This window comes from Heterocephalus glaber, unplaced genomic scaffold (genome assembly GCF_053883595.1).
Source record: "Heterocephalus glaber isolate CG9 unplaced genomic scaffold, H.glaber_assembly_v1.0 deba00001460, whole genome shotgun sequence".
NCBI classification, from domain to species: domain Eukaryota; kingdom Metazoa; phylum Chordata; class Mammalia; order Rodentia; family Bathyergidae; genus Heterocephalus; species Heterocephalus glaber.
The window spans coordinates 7,676,822-7,697,622 of NW_028258307.1; the positions used below are offsets into that span (position 1 = coordinate 7,676,822).

At 45.0% G+C, this 20,801-nt stretch overlaps 1 protein-coding gene across 1 annotated transcript in view; it reads left to right on the plus strand.

Annotated features, from left to right (window-relative positions):
• The window catches only part of Pebp4 (phosphatidylethanolamine binding protein 4), a 211,338-nt gene that overhangs the window by 121,326 nt on the left and 69,211 nt on the right, over positions 1 to 20,801 (plus strand). The window contains exon 3 of the mRNA XM_087216817.1: positions 9,786 to 9,884. Coding sequence (XP_087072943.1) covers positions 9,786 to 9,884 — 99 coding nt within the window. The remainder of the gene's footprint in view (positions 1 to 9,785; positions 9,885 to 20,801) is intronic.

Sequence of the window (20,801 nt, forward strand, 5' to 3'; positions counted from 1 at the left end):
GACAGCTCTTGCACAGGGTTTGCCAACACAGGGAGGGCATCACCGGCGAGGACACGGGCCGTGTTTTCTCAAGGCGACAGAGCCTCGATCGGGTTTAAGGGTGAAGCACAGGAGACGGGGACATGTGGGCGAGGTGAGGGATGACCCATCCTCCTTGTTCTTGGGGCACCCGGCTTCTCTGACAGAGCCCTTGGGGTTGTCACATTGTAGCCAATCTCGAACAAATCGTCCCATGCTGGCCTCCTCCTCCTCCTCCTCTGAAAAGTCATGGCTGAGCAAGTTATCAACCGAGAGAAGGTTGGGGAAAGTTAGAGGTTTGAGGATGTCAGAGAAGGCTGGAAATCTTGGCAAGTCAGTCCCAAGCGCAGACGTTGAGGGCAGCTCTGGGAGCCCATGATGAAGCTGGTGACCACAATGATATGGCAGATACGGCCTCCCCTGGGGCCTCAGCTTCTCCCAGGGTGCTTGCTGCTCCGACACACGGAAGTCAAGGAAAGTTGGATTTAGCCAGCACTTGGACCTAAGAGACAGAGGGACAAAGCAATTCAGGTCCTGGCCGTTTCCACTGGATTGAGACACCAGTGAAGGGGGGGCTCAGGCAGGAGAAGGGTGCTGCCAGTGGTCAGGAGGTCCCCTGAGGGCAGAGGTGAGTCCCAGCAAGAGGCCAGCTGGACAGACAGAAGGCTGTGGCCAGGACTGGTGATGGGGAACATGGAGCTGTTCGGGAGATGACTGGTTTCGGGGCATGACAGGGCAAGTCCATGGCTGAGAGAGAGGGAAGGCCGCCCAAGGTGCAGAAGATCTAGGAAGCCCCATTAGATGGATGCCCTGAAGGTCTGCTGAAATCGCAGGATGACAGCAGGACCCAGGGGCAAGGAGACTGAGGAGGAACCATGGTTCTTGATTCACAGAAGCAGCCCCAGAAACTGGGAGAACAGTGACAGAGGTGTAGCAGTGCAAGCCGTGAGCCACAGAGGAGGTGGACATGGGAAGCAGGACGCCCGCCTGGCATATGCTGGCTAAGAGAGTGCTAAGGGCCAGGTCCTTAATGGGGAGCCGGGAGAAGGTGAGGACACAGGAAGAGCGATTCACAGAGAGATAGGGGAGATGGCTGGTCACTCAGCAGCCATCCCAGGGGGAAGAGGCACGGAGGATGGGCTCAGAGGCAGAGAACATTCCCAGCAGAGATGTGTGGCATAGGGCCAATGGCCAGGATGGATGGCAGAGTGGCTCTGGTAAAGAAAACTGAGAGGCTTCAGACTGATAAAAATCAATTGTCTCTTTAAGGTGACCAGGGCAGGGGGGCAGTGACCAGAGGACATCAGTATCGAGGGCATAGCACAGCCAGTGGCACAGTGACTAATAAGAAGAGAATCCAACTTTTAAATGGGTACAAGATCGGGTGTGGTGGTGCATGCCTGTCATCCCAGCACTGGAAGGCTGAGCCAGGAGGATTGCAACTTAGCAGGACCCTGACTCAAAATTTTTTAAGAAAAGAAAAATGCTGGACATGTAGCTCAGTGTTGAGGCCCTGGATTCAGTCCCCAGTACAACCACCCCCCAAAAAGAAGATTGCTAGAGACATTTTATCAGAGAAGATGTATGAATAGTCAGTAAGGACACAAAAAAGATGCTCAACACAGTAGCCACTAAGAAAACGGCAAATCAAAACCAGAGTGAGATAGCACAAGCACTAGAAAGGCTACAGTCAAGAGACAGAGTAGCAAGTGCCGTAAGGCCTTGGAGAAATCAGAACATTGCTGTCGAAACCACTTTGGGAAACAGTTTGGTAGTTTCTTAAAACATTGAACATAAATTTGCTGTTTCACCCAGCAATTCCATTTTAGATATCTGCCCAAGAGAATGGAAAACAAATATCCACACACACCTGTGGCAAATGTCTGTATTGGCATTACTCGTAACAGACAAAAAGGTAGGATCAACTCCAATGTCCATCAACTGGATAAACAAAATGTCTCTAAATCTAGTGGAATATTATGTAGTGGTAAAATGGAGCGAAGGGCTAGTACGTGCTACAACACAGATGAGCTTCAGAAACATTATGTTGAGTGAGAGAAGCCAGGCACAAACAACCACGTATAATACGATTCCATTTATCTAAAATGCCCAGGAAAGACAGAAAAGAGATTACAGAGAGGGGGAGTAAATCAGCAGCTGCCTGGAGTTGGGGAAGGGATGGGTTACGGATGGACACAAGGTTGCTTTAGGGGTGATGGGAATGTTCTAAATTTCCATTATGGTCATGGTTATACAACTCAGTTCAAAAAGTCATTGAAGTGTGCCTTCAAGGGGAGGGGAGCATGTGCTATGTAAATTGTCCCTCTATACAGCTGTTTTTCAAAATCCACCCAGGCAAGTTCAGACCTAATTGTGCCTCTGTGTCACAGTCATGATACCAGTGACTTGGGCACATGGCCCCCGCCTTGCCAGTGCCCTGCTCCATGGTGGTCAGGCTGGTCCAGCGACTGCTGTTCTCCCAGTGTCCTTCGAAATCAGTCTGAGCAGTCCCTGCATCCCAGCCACCCGGCCATTCTTTCCCTCCCCGTGTCAGTGAGACATGGAGGCTGGCAGCTCAGAGACAATGCCAAGTGACTGCTATAAATCCATTCCAGTTTATGGTTTCAGCTTATTTTTAGCAGGTGACATGTTCACACACTAGAACAAACACTGGAAGTCTCTTTCCCACCCCCACCCAACTTTGTAACACTATGGACCTGACCCCCAGCCTCTATCCACTTGTTACAAAATATCCTTCCATTGTTGTTTATGCAAATACAAGCACTGAAGAAATATTTCATTTTCTCTTATATAAAAGTGAGGCACTAGAGACATTGTTTTGTACCTTGCATTGTCCATTTCATTTGTCCTGGAGAGCTCTCCATATTGGACCTGAGAAATTTTCATTTTTTGCTTTGTTTTGTTTTTACAACTATCAAGTTTTCTGGTGTGAGCATGAATCATTGTTTACTAACCAATCCCTGGCTGATGGACATTTGAGTTACTTCCAACTTTTGCTGTCACAGACAGGGATGAATGAATAACCTTACATACAAATTATTTCCCAAGTGCGCAGATGTTTTTAGGGGGAACATGGCAGAAACTGGATCGCTGGGTTGGGGGCCAGTTGCCCCCATTATGGGTTCACAGAGCAGTGTATTGGGCCTGTTTCCCCCCAGCCTCACCCAGAGCGTGATCAACCTTCCAGATATGTATCATGTTTGGAAAGGGATTGGAGTCCATCCTTTCTTCGAGCAGGATTGCTTTCTTTTTAGTTTCCTTTTATTGCTGTAAGAACATTTAACCACTTAACGAAATCTATCCCATTGGAAGTTACAATCAGTAGACACAGTGTTGCACAGCAGGTCTTTAGCTCTTACTCATCTTGCTTTACTGAAAGTTTATACCCATGGATCAGCAGCTCTTCATCCCCCCTCCCCTCTGCTTCAAGGAACTGCTCTTCTGCTTTTGGTTTCTGTGAGTTTGATAATTTTCAATAGCACATATAAGTAGAATCACACAAAGTTTGTCCTTCCTGACTGGTTTATTTCACTTAGCATAATATCAAAGTTCATTCATGTCACATATTTCAGTATTTATTTTCCTTTGTTAAAAAGCTTAATAGTATTCTACTGTATATACAGATGGTCCCTGGTTGAGTTAGGATTTTTCAGCTTTACAATGTTATGAAGGTGGTATATATTCAGACAAATCTTACTTTGATTTCTGAATATTGATCTTTTCTCAGACTAGTGATGTGTAGTACAATACTCTCTCATGGTGCCTGATGGTTAGACTAATGTAAACATTCTGAACACATTTAAGCTAGGCCAGCCTAAGCTATAAGTGGGTTAGGTTTAATAAAAGCATTTTTAACTTACAATACATTCAACTTAAAATGGGTTATCATGATGTAACCCCACAGCAAGTCAAGGAGCATAGGTATATATGGTTCTTTTATCCACATCCATTAACGGACATTTGTATCGATTGCATATCTTGGCTATTGTGTGTAGTACTACAATGAGCATAGAAGTACAGTATTAGCTTTCCTGTCACTGACACACAATACCTGCTACCACAACTTAAAGGAGGAGAAGTTTATGGTTCACAGTTTCAGTGGGCTCAGTCCATGGTCACCTGGCTCCATGGTGAAAGGACATGGCAGAGGAAACCAGTTCAGGCCTTGGTGACCAGGAAACAGAGAGAGAAGGGAGAAGCTGGGGGGAAAACACACCCTTGCAGGTCACACCCACAGTGACCTACCTTTTCCAACCACCCTCCACCTCTGAATGTGAGACTTTTGAGGGACGCTTCAGATCTAAACTATATCAGTAGATGTCTCTTTGAGACCTTGATTTTAATTCTTTTGAACAAATCCCCAGAAGTGAGATTCCCGGATCACACAGGCAGGCTGACTTTCACATTATGTCAAGAAATCTCAGAATCCATCAAATAGATGTTAAAAGCAGAGGGAGAGTAGATTATCTAGCTCAGCCTCTTCATTTTTTAGGAACAAGCCAGGAAGGGAGAAATTTAGCTAAGATCCACCAGGCCACAGAAAAAACAGCATTCATGGTACCAAGTAGATGCCTGGCATTTTACCAAGTACATGCCTGGCATTTTACAAAGTCCATGTGATACTCCCAAAGAAAAAAGACACGCAACAAATATGAAGATATCTGATGATGACTCCATTGTTTGCCTGTTGGTTGTGGTAATGGGGATCAAACTCAGGGCTTCATGCATGCTATCAAGCGCTCTACCCCTGAGCCACACCCCAACCTCCCTCCACTGTTGAGAGCATTGATGGCATATCCCTGAATCTTGGCTATGCTAGAGGATGGCCCCAATGCTGACTTATGCTTGGCTCTAATGAGAGCTTCATGGGGGGTGGTTTCACTGTGCCAGGAACAAGAGGTCACATGATGAGACAGCCAACAAGCAACTGGGGAATAACTGGGGTCCCAGTGACCCAAGGACCTTCCCTTCGACCACACCTCTTAAAGGTCCCACATCCCAATGAGAACCAAAGCCACAACACATGAATCTATGGGGGAAATCACATGCAGCCTACAGCAGTGATCTAAGGCAAACCTCAGAAAGGGCCATGCAACAGAGACTCACCCCCAAAGACTCCTCTTGGGGTATGCTAAGCAGGGAATCTGACAGCAGTGTAGGAGAGTGTGGATGGAAAGGGGCAGAGGGGAGAGGAAGGATGAGAAGGGAGAAAAGCTTGTCATTGGGAAGACTCCCTCTGGCTGTTGTTCAAACGGGAGAAGGAGGGTGCTGGGACTTCTTACAGTGGCTTTTTTAAAACAATTTTTTGAAAGGCGCAAATCTTTTATTCAAAGTATAAAAGCAATGCCGAAATATCAGAAAATACAGAAAAAACACAAAGTAAAATGAGGTTCCTAATTAACCCATCACTTGGTGATTATCAGTTACATTTTAACTTCCTGTTTCTCTGTCATCTCACTGTGCAGGGTTATGTGTGTGTGACAGATGTTTTAAATCTTCTTCCCTTTTTAAAAAGACAATGAGAACACAGAATACATTCGGTTCTGCATACCTTAAAACTCCAGGAATAAATATTTTAAACAAGGTATATGGCAATTTTTTAAGGCAAAGATGGAATTTTTAAATTTTTTTCATTTTTTTAGTACTAGTAAAATTGAGCATCTGCTCATATGTTTATTGATTATTGCTATTTCTTCTTTTACGAATTGTCCTTTGATGTTGTTTGTCTATTCTTCCATATTAATCTTTTCCTTATTGACTTAAAAAGTACTTTATATATTAAGAATATTAATTATTTTTCATAGATCGTGCAAACGTTTACCCTCAGTTTATTGTCTTTGAATTTTATTTTGCTTTTTTTGTCATGTAAAAATAAAAATTCTATCTAGAAAGAGTATATCAATCTTTTTCTTCATGCCATTTACTGTTAACAGTTTGGTATGTTTTCTCCAGACATTTTCTGTGCATATGCAAATATATCTATAAATAGATAGAGTTTTTCTGAGCATTTGAGAGTCATACACAATATTCTGTGATTTGCTTAGTTCACACACTAATATATTATAAATACTTCCCATACTGGTATATAAAGACCTAACTCTGAATATTCTATTTTATGAATTCAACCTTACATTAATAAAACAATTTTTAAAGATTTTCACTCTGATATTTAAATATGGAAGATTTTCATTCTGATATTTAAATATGGACATTTTCTGGAAAGAAATAGAGACCTTAGTTTATTTATTCCTCATAGTGAGCCAGTTGTGCCAATAGCATTAATAAAATAATCTATCCTTTCCTTTCCGTTATGAAATAACTTTGTCATATATTTAATATAATATAAAGAAAATGAGTTTCTCTGAAGGTTTTTTCTTTTTGTACCAGGGATAGAACTCAGAACCTTGCACTTGCAAGGCAGGTGCGATGCCATTGAGCTAAATTCCTGCCATCTCTGTAGATTTTCTATTTTGCTTCTTTTACTTATTTCTTCCCCAACACCATGTTGTTCTAATTACTCTAGCTTTATAATATATTTTAATATCTGAAAAATCAATATGGCCCCCTATTTCATCTTTTTTAATATTACCTTGGCTAATTCTTTTTCTTTTATAATTCTGAAAATGTAATTATGAGCTTTAGAATAATTGTTGAAGTTCCCAAAACATCTATTTAGGATTCTTATTAGACTTATGTTAGATTACTTAAGCTTTATCAACATTTTGCCAAACAAGTATTTCCATTTAAAAGCTGACTATAAGCTGGGTGTTGTGGTGCTTGCCTGTTACCCAGCTACTCAGGAGGCTGAGGCAAGATAAAAGCAGAGTATCTCTTCTCAGTTACTCAGTGTTCTTCTCATGATATAAGCAGTTTTTTCCCTTTGTATTTAAGTCTTGTACTTTTCATCATGTTAGTTCTGAGATATTTTACATTTTTGTTATAATTGTAGATGAGATTTTTAAAGTATATTTTATGACTATTATTAGTATATAGGAAAGTATTGGTTTTGTGTACATTTTGTAACAATTTATTTTACTGAATATTAATCTAGTTATTTTCAGTTTGTTTTGGGTTTTTTTGTTGTTGTTGTTTTTTTGGTACTGGGGATTGAACTCGGGTTCAATTGCACAGCAGGCGATGAAATCACTGAGCTAAATCCCCAGCCCTATTTTCAGTTTTTTAAATGGATTTCTTCATATCATTTGCAAAAGAAAGACAGAAAAAGAGGAAGCATATGTGGTTTTATTTCTTCTTTTACTGTATTTATGCTCTGTTTCTCATCTTGGATTCTACAGGGATCACATATATCTTAATATTTTCATTTCTTTATCTTTTCTTCTAAGCTTTTGGAGATTTTCTTGGGTTTGTCTTCACAGTCTCTGATTTAATTTCCTATGGCATCCAATATGTGGTTCACGGTTCCTTTTGGATTTTGACATTCAACAGTTGGTATTTTATCTCTGGGCTTCTCTTCTTTGGAAAGTTGCTAGTGATCCTTGGTGGCTACAATTGGTGATCTTTTTGGAGAGGTTTCTTTTGGCTTACGGCTTTAGAAGTGTCAGTCCATAGATAGTGGCTGACTTTAAGGCAGGAAGGGCATGGTGGTGATAGACAAAATTTAAACTATAGATTAGTTATTAAGGTAGCTGAAGTAGAATAAGTAATCCGTTCCTTTAAGATTTACCTTTCCCATAACTCTTACTGTTTAAGGTGATGGCTAACTGAACCTTTGACCTGTAACCTAACTGTAGACAACATTTAACCCAGAGAAAAGCAAAGTAGAAACGTTTGGGTAGTTTACAATGTATGTGTTTAAGGCGCCATCTGTTTGTTGTATGTCTGTGACTGTAACTATTAACAAGAACTAGTTGTAAAAGAGAAACAGAAATTTTACTGACTAAGACTACCAGAAACGAGGTAATGGCTAAAAGAAGATATAAAAGGAAATGTTAAAGCAAAGGAGGGGGAGGACATTGATCAGATGAGTTTCTGGCGTTCCCCCTCACTAGTGATTAAAAGCTTTGTTTTTTTACCCAACTTCTGTGTCTCCGTACATTTCTTTCTGCAATTCTGGAACAGTGGCGGGGTCTGGCAAAGGAGAGCTGCTTACTCCATGGCTGCCAGGAAGCAGAGAGAAGGGAGGAGCCAGGGATGAGTATAGACCCTTCCAGGTCACATCCCCAGTGACCTTCCAGCCAGGCCCCACCTCCTAACACCACATTCAGCCACTGAACTCACGAATGTATAAATCTACTGGTAAGAATAGTACCCCATGATCCAATCACCTTCCACACATAAGGGAATTCGGGAGGAAATTTTAGATCTAGCCATAACCATGACTGTTCTAACTCTCTTCTCAACCTCTTCCTCTCCCTATTCCTTGAATTCCCAAGTTCCACCCTAGTCTTCCTTCAGTTCTTACTCCACAAGTTCTTCCTGACTGATCTCATCCTTCCCCAGGTCCACTGCCCACCCGTCACCCCACCACTCCAGGCAAAGAACATCTCTGACTCTTCTTGGAGGCATTTCGAGTTTGACAGGTCCAAAGCAGAACACACAATGTCCCTCTCCAAACAGTCTCCTCGCCAAGTCTTCTCTATGTCATTAAATGACCTAGTTGCTCAAGCCAAAAACCAGAAGTCATCCTCGATTTTTCTGTCTCCAACCCCGACTCACTCCTTGCCCTACCATCCAACCCATCAGCACACCCTGTTAATTCTGCCTGAAAGTATTTCTCCATCCACTCATTTGTTTCTGTCATTGCTGCCATTAGTGTCCAAGACATGCTCACACATTGCTGCTGTGGTCTCCTAAGCACTTCCTGTGTTGCCTTCTGCCAAGTATTCATTCTCCTCCCAGCCAAAACAATCTTCCAAAAATGTAAATCAAGGCACAGCACTGTCCTGCCTAAAACCCTCCAGTGCTTCTGTTGCTGAACTTAAGATCAACTCCCACTCTTCACTCAGGCCTAGAAAGCCTTCTGTGTCCAATGCCCCATTTCTCTAAGCCCCTTATGTGCCCATCCACAGTGGTGTTCTCTTGGTTCCTCAAAGCCTCCTGTTCCCCTTTCCCACCTGAAGACCGACAGAGGCTCTTTGCTTTTCATGGAATGCTTACTCCCTCGCATCCCCCCATTTCACTTTCATCTAACCCTGATCACAACTGGACATGACTTCAGCTATTTATTTTTATTATCTGTGTCTAATATGAATAAAAGCTTCTGAAAGTATGGATCTCACTGTCTTGTGTTCTGTTGACTTCCTGGTTTATCTAGAATAGACTGGCATGTAACAAGTGTTCAGTCAATGCTTATTAAAGGGATGGATAAATCCTAGTGGGCCTGATACAGAGCAAGCTCCCATTTATTTGCTGAATTAATAGCTGAGTCCTCCCAATTGTACTGGATGCTCCTGGAGGGCAGATGCCCTTTGTAGGTTTCTTTGTTTCCACCCTAGCACATACCATGGTGCCAGGGGCCTCTGGGTGCTTAGGAAATGTGCTTTGGGTTTATTGCTTCCTCAAGGGGAAGCCAAGAGTCCTGCTGTCTACAAACATACTTTACTTCTTTGAGAATAAATGGGTGACGTGAGACAGAGTGGGTAGGAAGAGATGGAGGCTAACTGTCGTTCTCGGCTGGAACACAGGTAAAGGAGAGCCTTCTCCTTCGGGATTCTCTATTAAAGTTCTGTCCATGATGGGGTGTGTGTGTGTGTGTGTGTGTGTGTGTGTGTGTGTGTGTGTTACAGGATGCAAAGTACATCCTGGTGATAGTGGATCCAGATGCTCCCAGCAGGTACAATCCCAGAGCAAGATTCTGGAGACATTGGCTGGTGCCGGATATCCAGGTAAGCAGACCAATCGACACCTCTGACTCACTTGAGATTGTGGCTGGAAGGTAATCATCCTGTGCCTTCTGAGCTGTCACTCAGGAGGCTTAGAGACCTGGAAAAGTGAGGACTTCAGTGTCAGATGGCCCCTAGCACTTGGCTGTTATTGCTCCTCCCCAGTGAAATCTAACAATTTCAACAAATGTCCAAGGACTGGTAGTGGGTGCACTGGTAATCCAGCTCTCGGGAGGACAGCAATGGGGAGCTGTATGACTGTGCACTCCAAGGAGCAGCACTGTCATGGGGGTGTCCTGTGGGGGACACTCCTCCTGCTGGGGTGAGGGGCACAGAGGAGGCTTGCTGATTTCCCTTTCTTTGTACAGAAACACACAGCCGCCCTCATCTTTGCCCCCTGATAGTTATGAAGGTGCCTGGCTCACTTTTTTCAGACCAGGTCTGATGAATACAAATTTGGTGGATAGTTAGGGAGAATTGGTGGGTGGGGGAAGCTCTATTGCAGACAGTTGCTGAGCTTCTGGGTTAAACTGAATGGATCTCATTCCTCACTCAATGGCCTTTCAAGATTTCACTATCCTAACATGCTCTACATTCATCCCTGGGTCTTGTCAGGAGACTGCAGGTTCCAGGAACCCCCCCACCATGGATGCCAAAAGTCCCTTACATAAAATGGTATAGTATTTGCTTAAAGCCTACACATATCCTCCCAAATACTTTAAATCGTCTCTGGATTACACTTTATACATTACTGGATTACCAATACCTAATACAGTGTAAATCCTATGTAAATAGTTGTTGCACTGTATTATTTAGGGAATAATGACAAGGAAAAAGTCTGTACATGTTCTGTACAGACACAATTTATATATCTGTAATTGGTTGAATCCAAGGATTTGGAACTCACAGATACAGAGGCAGAGCTGTATAAAATATGCATTGATTTCTCAATCTTATTCAATTATAGAATCTTTTGTTCATGAGCACCTGACAGTGTACTTTGGGGGAATCCACATGAGCCTGTAGCATTCAAGAATCTGTGCCTAGAAAACCTCCAGGTGGCTTTTTCAAAGAATGGACAAAGGCCTCCACCCCAAAGACAGTGAGAACCCAGCACTAGCAAAACTAAGTTTGGATCTGGTTTGGGTTGCAGTTGGTTACCAAGTCATTGATCTCTGGCACCCCCTGAGTATTTTGCCTTTAGCCATAATATGCAAACCAAGCTGACTATTTTATGTGATTCCGGTCATGGTCCCACGCGATGACCCACTGAGAGCACTCTGGAAGATGTGGAGCAAACCGTGGGCCCAAGGGCTGTGTCTCCCCTGCCAGCTATATGGATGCAGGAAGGGGTGTCAGTCTAGCTAGCGGGAACTCACACCAGAGTGGGGATGGGGAGAGGGCCACTGCCCTGGCAACCCCCCTTTGTCCCATGCCTAGGCCTTCCCAGGAAGCTCTGGGACGGGTAACAGCCATCCTACTGGCAGGCTGGCTGGGAAGCTGATGGCCTCTCCCAAAGGAGACTCCAGCAGCAGTGTCTTGGACATGCCTGAGTCAGCTCATGGCTCCTGTCCCCTGGGGGTCTCTCTGCTGGGGAGGGGCTGTGGAACCATGTGAGCTGCAGAGCTGGGGAAGGTCACACCACGGGGAGAGGAGGGGAGTAGAGGGCACACAGACATGGTCTCCTCATCTAGACCATTGCAGTCTTCTGGCTTGGGTGAAGCTCACAAGTGTGGAAGGCTTGAGAGAGGGGTGCTGCTCAGAAGGTCGCATTCACAGCCTTCCCTGTACACACACACACACACACACACACACACACACACACACACACACGGCTTCCTGCGAGCAGGTCCCCTCAGCAGTTCGGAGGCCCGAGTGCAAGAGCAGCTGTGGGTGGAATGGTTCTGAGTCAAGGGATCTTGGGACTGTGACGCTGCCTCTCTTCAAATCCCAAAGCCCCCACTCCAACCCCCCACCCCTCACTCGGGTGCCCCCTCAGGACACCTCTGTCACTCCTGCTCTGCATGCAACATGGGCTTCGCCCCAGCAGCTGAGCAGGTGGCAGGTGACAGGTGGCAGCTGTTGGCCAAGACTGCTGAGCTGCAGAGTTTAACCAGGGCTACCTGCCTGGGTGCAGCCCTCGGCTTCCCACTCTGGTGGGAGGAGGCTCAGGTTTCCTCGCTCTGTCCGGGTGCCCAGCAGGAAGCAGCAGCTCTTCTTACTGTGCCGGCTTGACCCCGTCTACCTGTCCCCAAATTCCGCCAGCTACAAAAATGGTGTAAGCCACTCCGTTTAGATCTCAGGTCCTGAGCCTCTGCCAAAAAAAGAGCAGGCTTGAGTCAAACCAAGGAAAACTTCCTCTGCATCAATGCTCAGTGCAGCCAGATGGCTCTGTCTTAGTTACTGTCCAGTCACTGGGCATAATAACGTACAACAACCACAATTTTGTTTTTTGAGACAGGATCTCACTATGGAGTTCAAGCTGGCCTTGAACGCACTATGTAGCCAGGCTGTCCTGGAATTCACCATAACCCTCCTGGCTCAGCCTCCCAAATGTTAGGATTACAGACATAGGTCACCACACCATAACAAGGTCTCACACAGGACAGTGCTGAGCCGGCGAGGTTGGTGGAATGCAGATTCCTGGGCACCCTGCCTGCCCTGAAGAGCGTGCACTTTGGTCTGACTGGAGAGAACTTGGTGTTGGAGGGGCAGTGGCTGGGAGGGAGGCTGTGGGGCAGTGCCGGGTGCCTCAGTGGTCGGCAACATCTCCTGTCTGTTGAGCCGTTGTCAAGTGCAAAGCACCTGAGAAATTTGCACTGCTCGCCGTCATTTTGTGACTAGCATGACCCATTTAATAGCCAGGGGAAGCTAGTGGATCAAAGAGGTGGGGCTCCCAATCACCCAGGCTGGGCCACATGCCGGAGGGTCACATCACACGTCCCCCATCAGCTCCACTGTGGAAGGGTCCACTGTGGAAACCCCCCAGCCCACTCCCAGGGCTCCATCTCCAGCCAGCCTGGGTGGACAGAGACTTCCGGGGCACCCTCCCCAGGGAATGCTATCTTAGTAATTCACGCACCCTGTCAGCTTTTTGAACCCCGTAAAACCACACCCACAAATCATCATTATCCTGGCATTCTCAGAAGTAGAGCATGCAGCAATGTCACTGCATACATAGAATGACAATGGCCCTGCAATTCCCAGGGGCATGGAGACAAACTTGGTAGAACTCAAGCTGGCCCTGATATTAGCGTGTCAGGTCTAATTGGGTGGTGAACCAGGCCATGGCCACGGGAGCTCCTCAGTAGGGGAAATGTTTGGAAAGTCTATGCAGGCTAAAAGAGGATAGCACATATGAAGGTCTTAGGAAATCGAGGAAGATCTGATAGGGCTCTAGACCTGTGCAAGACTTAAATAAAAACTAGGAGTTAGAGAGCTGCCCAGCAGTAGGGACCAGACATTCCTAGTATCTTTTTTTCTGTTCTTTTCTTTTTTTTTTTTTTTTTTGGTACTGGGGATCGAACTCGGGTCCTCCCACTTGCGAGGCAGGCGGCAGAACAACTAAGTCAAATCCCCAGCCCCCTAGTATCTTTTTGTTTATTCAATTCAGCAAATACACTTGAGCCATGTGGCTCAATTCCCAGACCCACCATTATGAACTGTGTGATGGTGAACTAGTTGTACAGCTTCTCTGTGTCTCAACAGACTCACGTGTAAAGTGGAGATTCTGATAGTCTCTGCCTCACATTATTGGAGTGAAGCTTAACTGAGTTGAAGTGAAGTGCCTGGAACCATACCCAGAGCACAGTCAGCTCTACATAGTTGCTGTTATATTATTATCATTCTTTCAAGCCCAGTAGCTCCAGAGCTCTGGGGTCACAGTGCAAATAAAATCGAGGAAAGTGCTGCTCGGCACAGGTCTCTAGGGTTCTAGAGGCCCCAGTGGCAGACCGGGGACAGGGGCTTCTTGAACCTGTGGGTTTCCATGGGCTCAGGAGCCAGACTAGGCATCAGTGCCCAAATCCAGCCAGACAGGAGAGAGGCTGAGGTATCCCACATCCTTCTTGGTCCTCTTTGAAACTTTCCCACTGAGCAGAAGAGATTTCTATCAGAGCATTGACAGGGAGCATCTTTCTCCCGCAGTGCTGTGTCCTCAGCATTTCCTTAAAGATGCTTTTCAGTTCAGATTCAATCGAAATAATAATCTGCATGCTGAAGCCTAATTAAGATATCAATTAATTTGCATCATTCATTTCAGAAGAAGCACTTATTGGTTCCCCTTCTATTTGTCTCTGAAATTAGTGCTCGGGGCTTTTCATACAGATATTTTCATTAGACTTTTTATTGTTAATGGGAATATTGAACACAGGAAGGTGATGCATTAATACTTTCCACAAAGAATATCATGACTGGTGACAAAGAACATGAAGAACAATTAAGGAGACAAGAGTACCTTTTTTCTTCCAAAAAAGAAAATCTTCCTAGAAACCGTCAATGATTCTAAAATTTGCCCCTGACTATCTTTTTTGTTTTAAGAAAAAAAAGGAACCAGCAAGTTCATGTTTCCCTTTCATTCAGTGCCCTCAACCTTTGGCAGCTGTAAATGCAACCAATTCTGGGTAGAATTAAAAGGACCTCTAAGGGGTCATTATTCTGTCTACTTTTCTACAGGCTTGAATTTTTCTATAATTAGAGGTTTTTTTAAAAGACCTCTAAATGTGTTAGGTGAATAAGACAAATGAAAAACCCAATAAACAGGTCAAAGATCGTAGCACCCTGCTTTCTAGTTCTGCAGTCAGCGTGTGCCAGGACACTCGGGTTTGAGTGATCATCCCACTGCTGAAGGAGCTCAGCAGGCTGCTTCACCTCTCTGAAACTGGTGGCTTCTCAACTGTAAAACTGACACAGATCCTTTCTCTTCAGGGCAGAGGCAAGGAAAAAGGAAATTCCATATGCAGACACCAGCCTTCTTAGAGAGAGGCACTAAGAAAGCAGCACGTTTATCTTTATTCCTAATCAATGGAGCAGCCGATCTTAGAAATTCAAATATGTATACACAAATAATGATTCAGTGTGATTTTTCACAATACCCAGAACCCCAGCCAGTGACAACAGAATAAACAATCTTTATCAAGACTGCCAACTGAGATGAAGAGGGAAAACCAAAGACACGGGGTTAATAATGATTTGTTCACTGAGTCTTGGCATTTTCAATTTTGTTACATATTTGCATTGCTGTCCACACATGGTTTGCCCTGTACAAGGAGGGTGCACTTTAAGTAATGAACACGGTGGGTATGGTGGGCCATGCCTAAAAACCCCAGCATTTGAGAAACTGTGGCAGGAGAATAGCAAGTTGGAGCCCAGACTAGACAATTTAGCAACTTACTGAGACTCTGTCTCAAAAAAAAAAAAAAAATATATATATATATATATATATAATTTATATGGAGGTCCGGGAATGCAGTTCAGTGCAAAGGCCTAGGCTCAACCACCAATGCCACACACAAAAAAGTAACAAATAACCAAAAGGCATGGTTTATGCTCCCCAAGAACACATAGGTTGAAACCATGGTCCAAAAGAGCATTGTTTGGTGGAGACGCTGTGGAGGTTGCTCTGGTCAGAAACCAGGTTGTATGTGGCGGGGTGGGGGTGGGGAGCCTGGACTTTTGACTCAGATGAACCAGGGGCAGCTCCAGGCTCTGTCACTTCCAAGTGGGATGCTCTGAGCCTTGGTTTCTTCATCTTAAACAATGGCCATGATAATAACATCTGCTTTCCCAGTGTTCTAGGAGATGATGGCTCTTGACACAGAATAAGAGGGCCTTGATAAGGGATTCTCTCTCCCACCACCCCCAACTTTGAGATCAGACCACAGCGGCTACTTAGAATTTCACAGTTCCCTTAGATTGTTGGACTCAGGTCTGACAAAGTAAAAATTCTAGACCTTGCCCAACATGGCTCACCTCTGGGCCTTTCGGGGCTAGGTGGATTCAGGCCCAGCCAGGGGATCTGGCATGACCCAGGCTGGCTGGGGTGGAAGTAGGACTTGGGCCTGGCGGTGGGGACCATTATTGCCACTCCCCCTCTGGGCATTGCCCTGTGACCCTGGGGACTGGATCGGACTCCCCTGAGCCATCCCAAACCACAGCCAGGGCACAGCTGGGCTGCAGGCAATGGCCAGGTCCCTGTGCGCTTCCCACGGGCCAGGCTGGAGCCCCTTTCCAACTAAGAGGTTCCACTTTCATTTTCACCACAACCCCCTGGAACTCCTTGCCACTCCCTTATCACTTCCAGTCCCCACTCTGCTGTCATTGTCCCACCCCAGAGATGCCTCCACTCCCGTTCAAAATAATTTAAATAAAATGTTGCTACAAAGTGGAATATTATCTTTTGATGAATGTTTTTAAAGCCCTTTAGGTTTTCATGGTAATTTGCGGTATGAAATTATTTGGAGATAAGAGCCAAATTAGCTCTCCTATGCTGAGGTCGCTCTGTCCTGTTATCCATGTGAGCCGTGTTTAAATATAATCAGCCCTTAGACTAATGTAGCATAATTGTTCATTTGAAATAGCTTTTTTTACTCCATTCAATGAGTCATTAAAATATTCAAGGGATAATGCAGTGAATTGGAAATGAATTTATTATATTATCCCATACATATCGTAGTGCTTCAGGTAACTAAGGAGAAAGGGGGTGCAGGGAGAGAGAGCAAAAGAAGAGAGAGAGAGAGAGAGAAAGAGAGAGAGAAAAAGAGAGAGAGAGAGAGAGCACTCCAGTGCGCACAGAATATGGTAAACAAAGCTATTTGGTGGGTTTAAGGCAAGCAAATATGGAGAAGCTGACTAGGAGGGGAGAAATAGAAAATGCTGTTCTTTGCGCCCTCTCTCTCTCTTCCTCTCTCTCTCTGTCTCTCTCTCTCCCTCTCTCTCTCTCTCCACTCTGAGAATATGTGCTCCACCGCAGCTCCACTGTTAACTTATTTTTATCAAATATGTTTATATCAGAAAGTCGTTATGGAAACCAATTCTGCCATCCAGGAGAATTCCTGGATCAGGCAAAAAAAAACAAACCACTTCTCTCTCTCTCTCTCTCTCTCTCTCTCTCTCTCTCTCTCTCTCTCTCTCTCACACACACACACACACACACACACACACACACACACACCACAGCGCAGTCCTGCTCTCCTCATTCTGACCTCAGCTCTGACGGGGAGGGCTGACACCCTGCGATATGGATACAACAGAAACCAACAGTCCCAGTCCCCCACTGTCCACACGTAAGGAACCTGGGCTTGTCACCATCCCCAGGGTCTCAATCACCAACCTTTGACAAAATTTCTGAGGAAGCAGTAGGGTTGGCCTGGAACGGGACTGTGACAGATGCTGAAGGGGAGCAGTCCTCCTCCCCTGAGCTCAGGAAAGTTCTGTCTGCTCGGCCGATGTCATCTGCCCTGGTCACACCATTCCAAGGGCTAGTGGCCAGCCTAAGGAAGATGGCCAGGAGAGTGTGGCTGTGTAGAAACCACAGTGGAAAGAGGAAGCCACCACAGTACATAGCAGATCCAGCTGTCTTTGAAGAGTTGTGGAAACCTTCACAGGGGGTGGTGAGAGCTGCTACCTCTGCTGGGCACCACAGGACCTGTGGGTGAAGTCTGACAGGTAGCAAGGTTTGGCTCCTTGTCAGGAAGAAGTTTTTAAGAACTTGTTTTTGGTTGCTTTGGTTGTTTGGGTTTTGGTACTGGGGATCAAACTCAGGACCTTGAGCTTGCGAGGCAGGAGCAGTGCTACTGAGCTAAGTCCCAGGCCCTCTAAGAACTTGAACTGCCTAAGAACTGAGCATGTATCCCTTAGAGGAGCCAGCTCTTTGTCACTGAAAGTAGCTACCCTTGTGTGACTGACGGAACTTCCCCCTGTGTAGGCAGCAGGTGCCTATAACCTGTAAGTTGTCCCCGCTTGCTATCTTAGAGCTTAATCCAGGTAACTACTATATACATCACAACAATACCTAAGAAGAAGGATGCATTCATCAGCTTTTTGTTGATGTGACCAAATACTTGATATCTACAATTTGAAGGAAAGGTTTATTTTAGCTCATGATTTCAGAGGTTTCAGTCCGTGGTTGACTGGTTCCAAGGCAGAAACATCATGATGGAAGGGCATCGTGCAGGAAAGCTGCTTGCCTCATGGTGGGCAGGAGGCAGAGTGAGCAGGAAGAGTCAGAGAGGAAGGGACCAGGAACCAAACATAGTCTCCAAGGTCCCACCCTCATGTCCCACCCAGAAGTCTCCTAGGCATCTCTGAAGCCAATCAAGTTGACAGTCAAGATTGCCCATCACAAAGAAGAAAGAGGAAGGAATGGAGAGAGGAGAGAAAATAAGAATAGACATTTACACACTTGGTGTGTGGTACCAAGCACTACATTTTATATCAATATCTTATTTAAGGTTCATAAAAGCCCTAAGAAGTAGGTAATAGAAATAAGAAAATTGCGGCCTAAAGTGGATATGCAACATGTCCAAAATTTGAACCCAAACCCTATGCACATATTCATAAGACCATATTGCCCGTGTTAGTTCACTGTCTGTTGCTATAATAAAATACCTGAGGCTGGGTACTTTATAAAGAAAAGAGGTTGATTTAGATCACAGTTTTAGAGACTGAAAGCCCAAGATTAGGCAGCTTCATTTGTTTGGCATTGGATGAGGGCCTCACAGCCAGGGGCATCACAGTGGTGGGATCATATGTGAAAGAGATCACAGGGTGAGACAGGAAGCCAGAGAGATTCAGGGATCAAGCTTACTCTTTTTATAACAACTTGGTCTCAAATCAAATTAATCACTTCTGAGGGCAGTGCATCCCATGACCTCATCACTTTCCACCAGGCCCTACCGTAAGAGTAAAGTTCTCCCTACCTCAGTGCTACCACACTGGTGATCAAGCTCCCAGTACCCGAGCCACATCCAGTTTGTGTATTCTGCACCCACTACCTAGGCGTGGCCAGCGTGAGAACTTGCTCCAGGCCCAGCTGAGAGTGCTAAGAGGTGGCTGTGCCAATGGCAATGGTGTGGTCTGAAGTTGGTGGCCCTACTGTCCTAAGCCACACCACCTCAGCCATGGAAGAGCTCCAACCTGGGCTTTCAAGTGCAGCATGGACCCAGGAGATCGATTTTCTCACATACTGTGAGCAAATTATTTATGTCCATGAGTCTGCTTCCTCGTCTGTGTAAGGGGAAACCAATGTCAACCTTGCAGGAATGCTGAGATGGGACTTATAAAGCACCTGTCACCCAGCACTGGCACTCAGTAGTTCCTGTATATATGCTGGTTTACTACTCTTTCCAACTCCTATCACCTTACATCCTGGACAGTTAGCTTCAAAAGTCGAGTCTTTGGTGATCAGGAGCACATGTTCCCTCCCAAAAGGTAGGACAGGGCCTGGCCAGAAGAACGAGTTACCCACATGGTTATTGCTTAAAAGACCTTGAGGGAGAAAAGCCACCAGCAGGCATCAGATTGAAGAGTGAAGTCTTAGGACCAACAGTGTAGCCTACACTGTGCTCAGCACTGTGGCTGTTTAAACCAAAAACATTAAATAAAAATAAGAATATGATTGAGGAATACATGTTAGGAACATTAAGTGTGGTTTTTCTGTGCCCAGTTGGAAAGACAAGGCCAAAATATAGGGAATAACTAGAGACTAATACTAGTACTCAGTGATTTGGTGTCAACCCTAGCTGGCCCTTTAGACCCAAGAAAAAGAGAACTGGGAGAGCACACTCCTTTTCCTGATGGGACAACCTCTCCCCCTTTAAGGCTCACCTCAGATGTCGCCTCTGCTGGAAGCCTTGCTCTAATAATTCAGTCCTATCTGTGCTCCTCCCACACTCAGCCACACCTCACCCAGCACCCTCATCACATGGGACTGGTATTATTTGAGTCTCTTTCTCCTCACAGACTGTACATTTCTGGACAGCAGAACTGTGTCTTATTCTTATTATATCCTCAGCACTTAGCACAATACCCAGAATATGAAAGCCCCTCAGTTAATGTTGAGTGATAGAAGGCATGCAGGAATGAATGGATAAGAGCATGAAGGGAGAGATGGAGGATGAATAGATAGATGAATGAATGAATGGATGCATGTATTGATGAGTGGATGGATGGATGAATGGATGGGTAGATAGATCAATTGATAGATGAATGAGTGAGTAGATGGATGGATGGATGAATGAATGAATGAATGGATGTGTAGATGGATTGATGGATTAATGGATAAATGAGAGGATGGATGGATGGATGGATGGATGGTCAGATGAATGAACTGATGGATGAGTGAGTAGATGGCTGGATCAATGGATAAGTGAGTAGATGGATGGATAAAGAGATAAAGATTGGGTATGCAAGTGGATAAAATGGAAGTGGCATCACTGTTGTAAATTCAAGGTGGAAACAGAAATTGAGATGACCCTTGAATTATGAAAAAGCCTGGAAAGGTCAAAGGATATAAGAGACTGAATTTCAAGAAGGGAACAGCATAACTAGAAGCTTAATGTTTGATAGGGGAGAAAAAAGAATCCTAAATATAGACTTCAAAGCCAAGATGGCTGAGTGAACTGAGGCCCTTATCACTCATGTCTGCATTGTTATTGCAAAAGTTGCTGATCCCCCTCCTATAATTTTGCCCCCTCAAAAGCAGCCTTTGGGGATGGTTTTTCTAAAAACTAAACATGATCATATTCTTTTTCTATGTGAAGCCCTGAGCAGCTCCCCAGTCTCTCAGGACAGAGTTCTGTCTTCCCAGCACATCCCTCAGGCCTTCGCAGCCCTGGCTCCTGCCTCCCTTTCTCTGCAGGCTCTGTAGTCTCCTGCTGACTTACTTTTGACATCCCCATCTTCTCCGCTATTGCAGCCCCT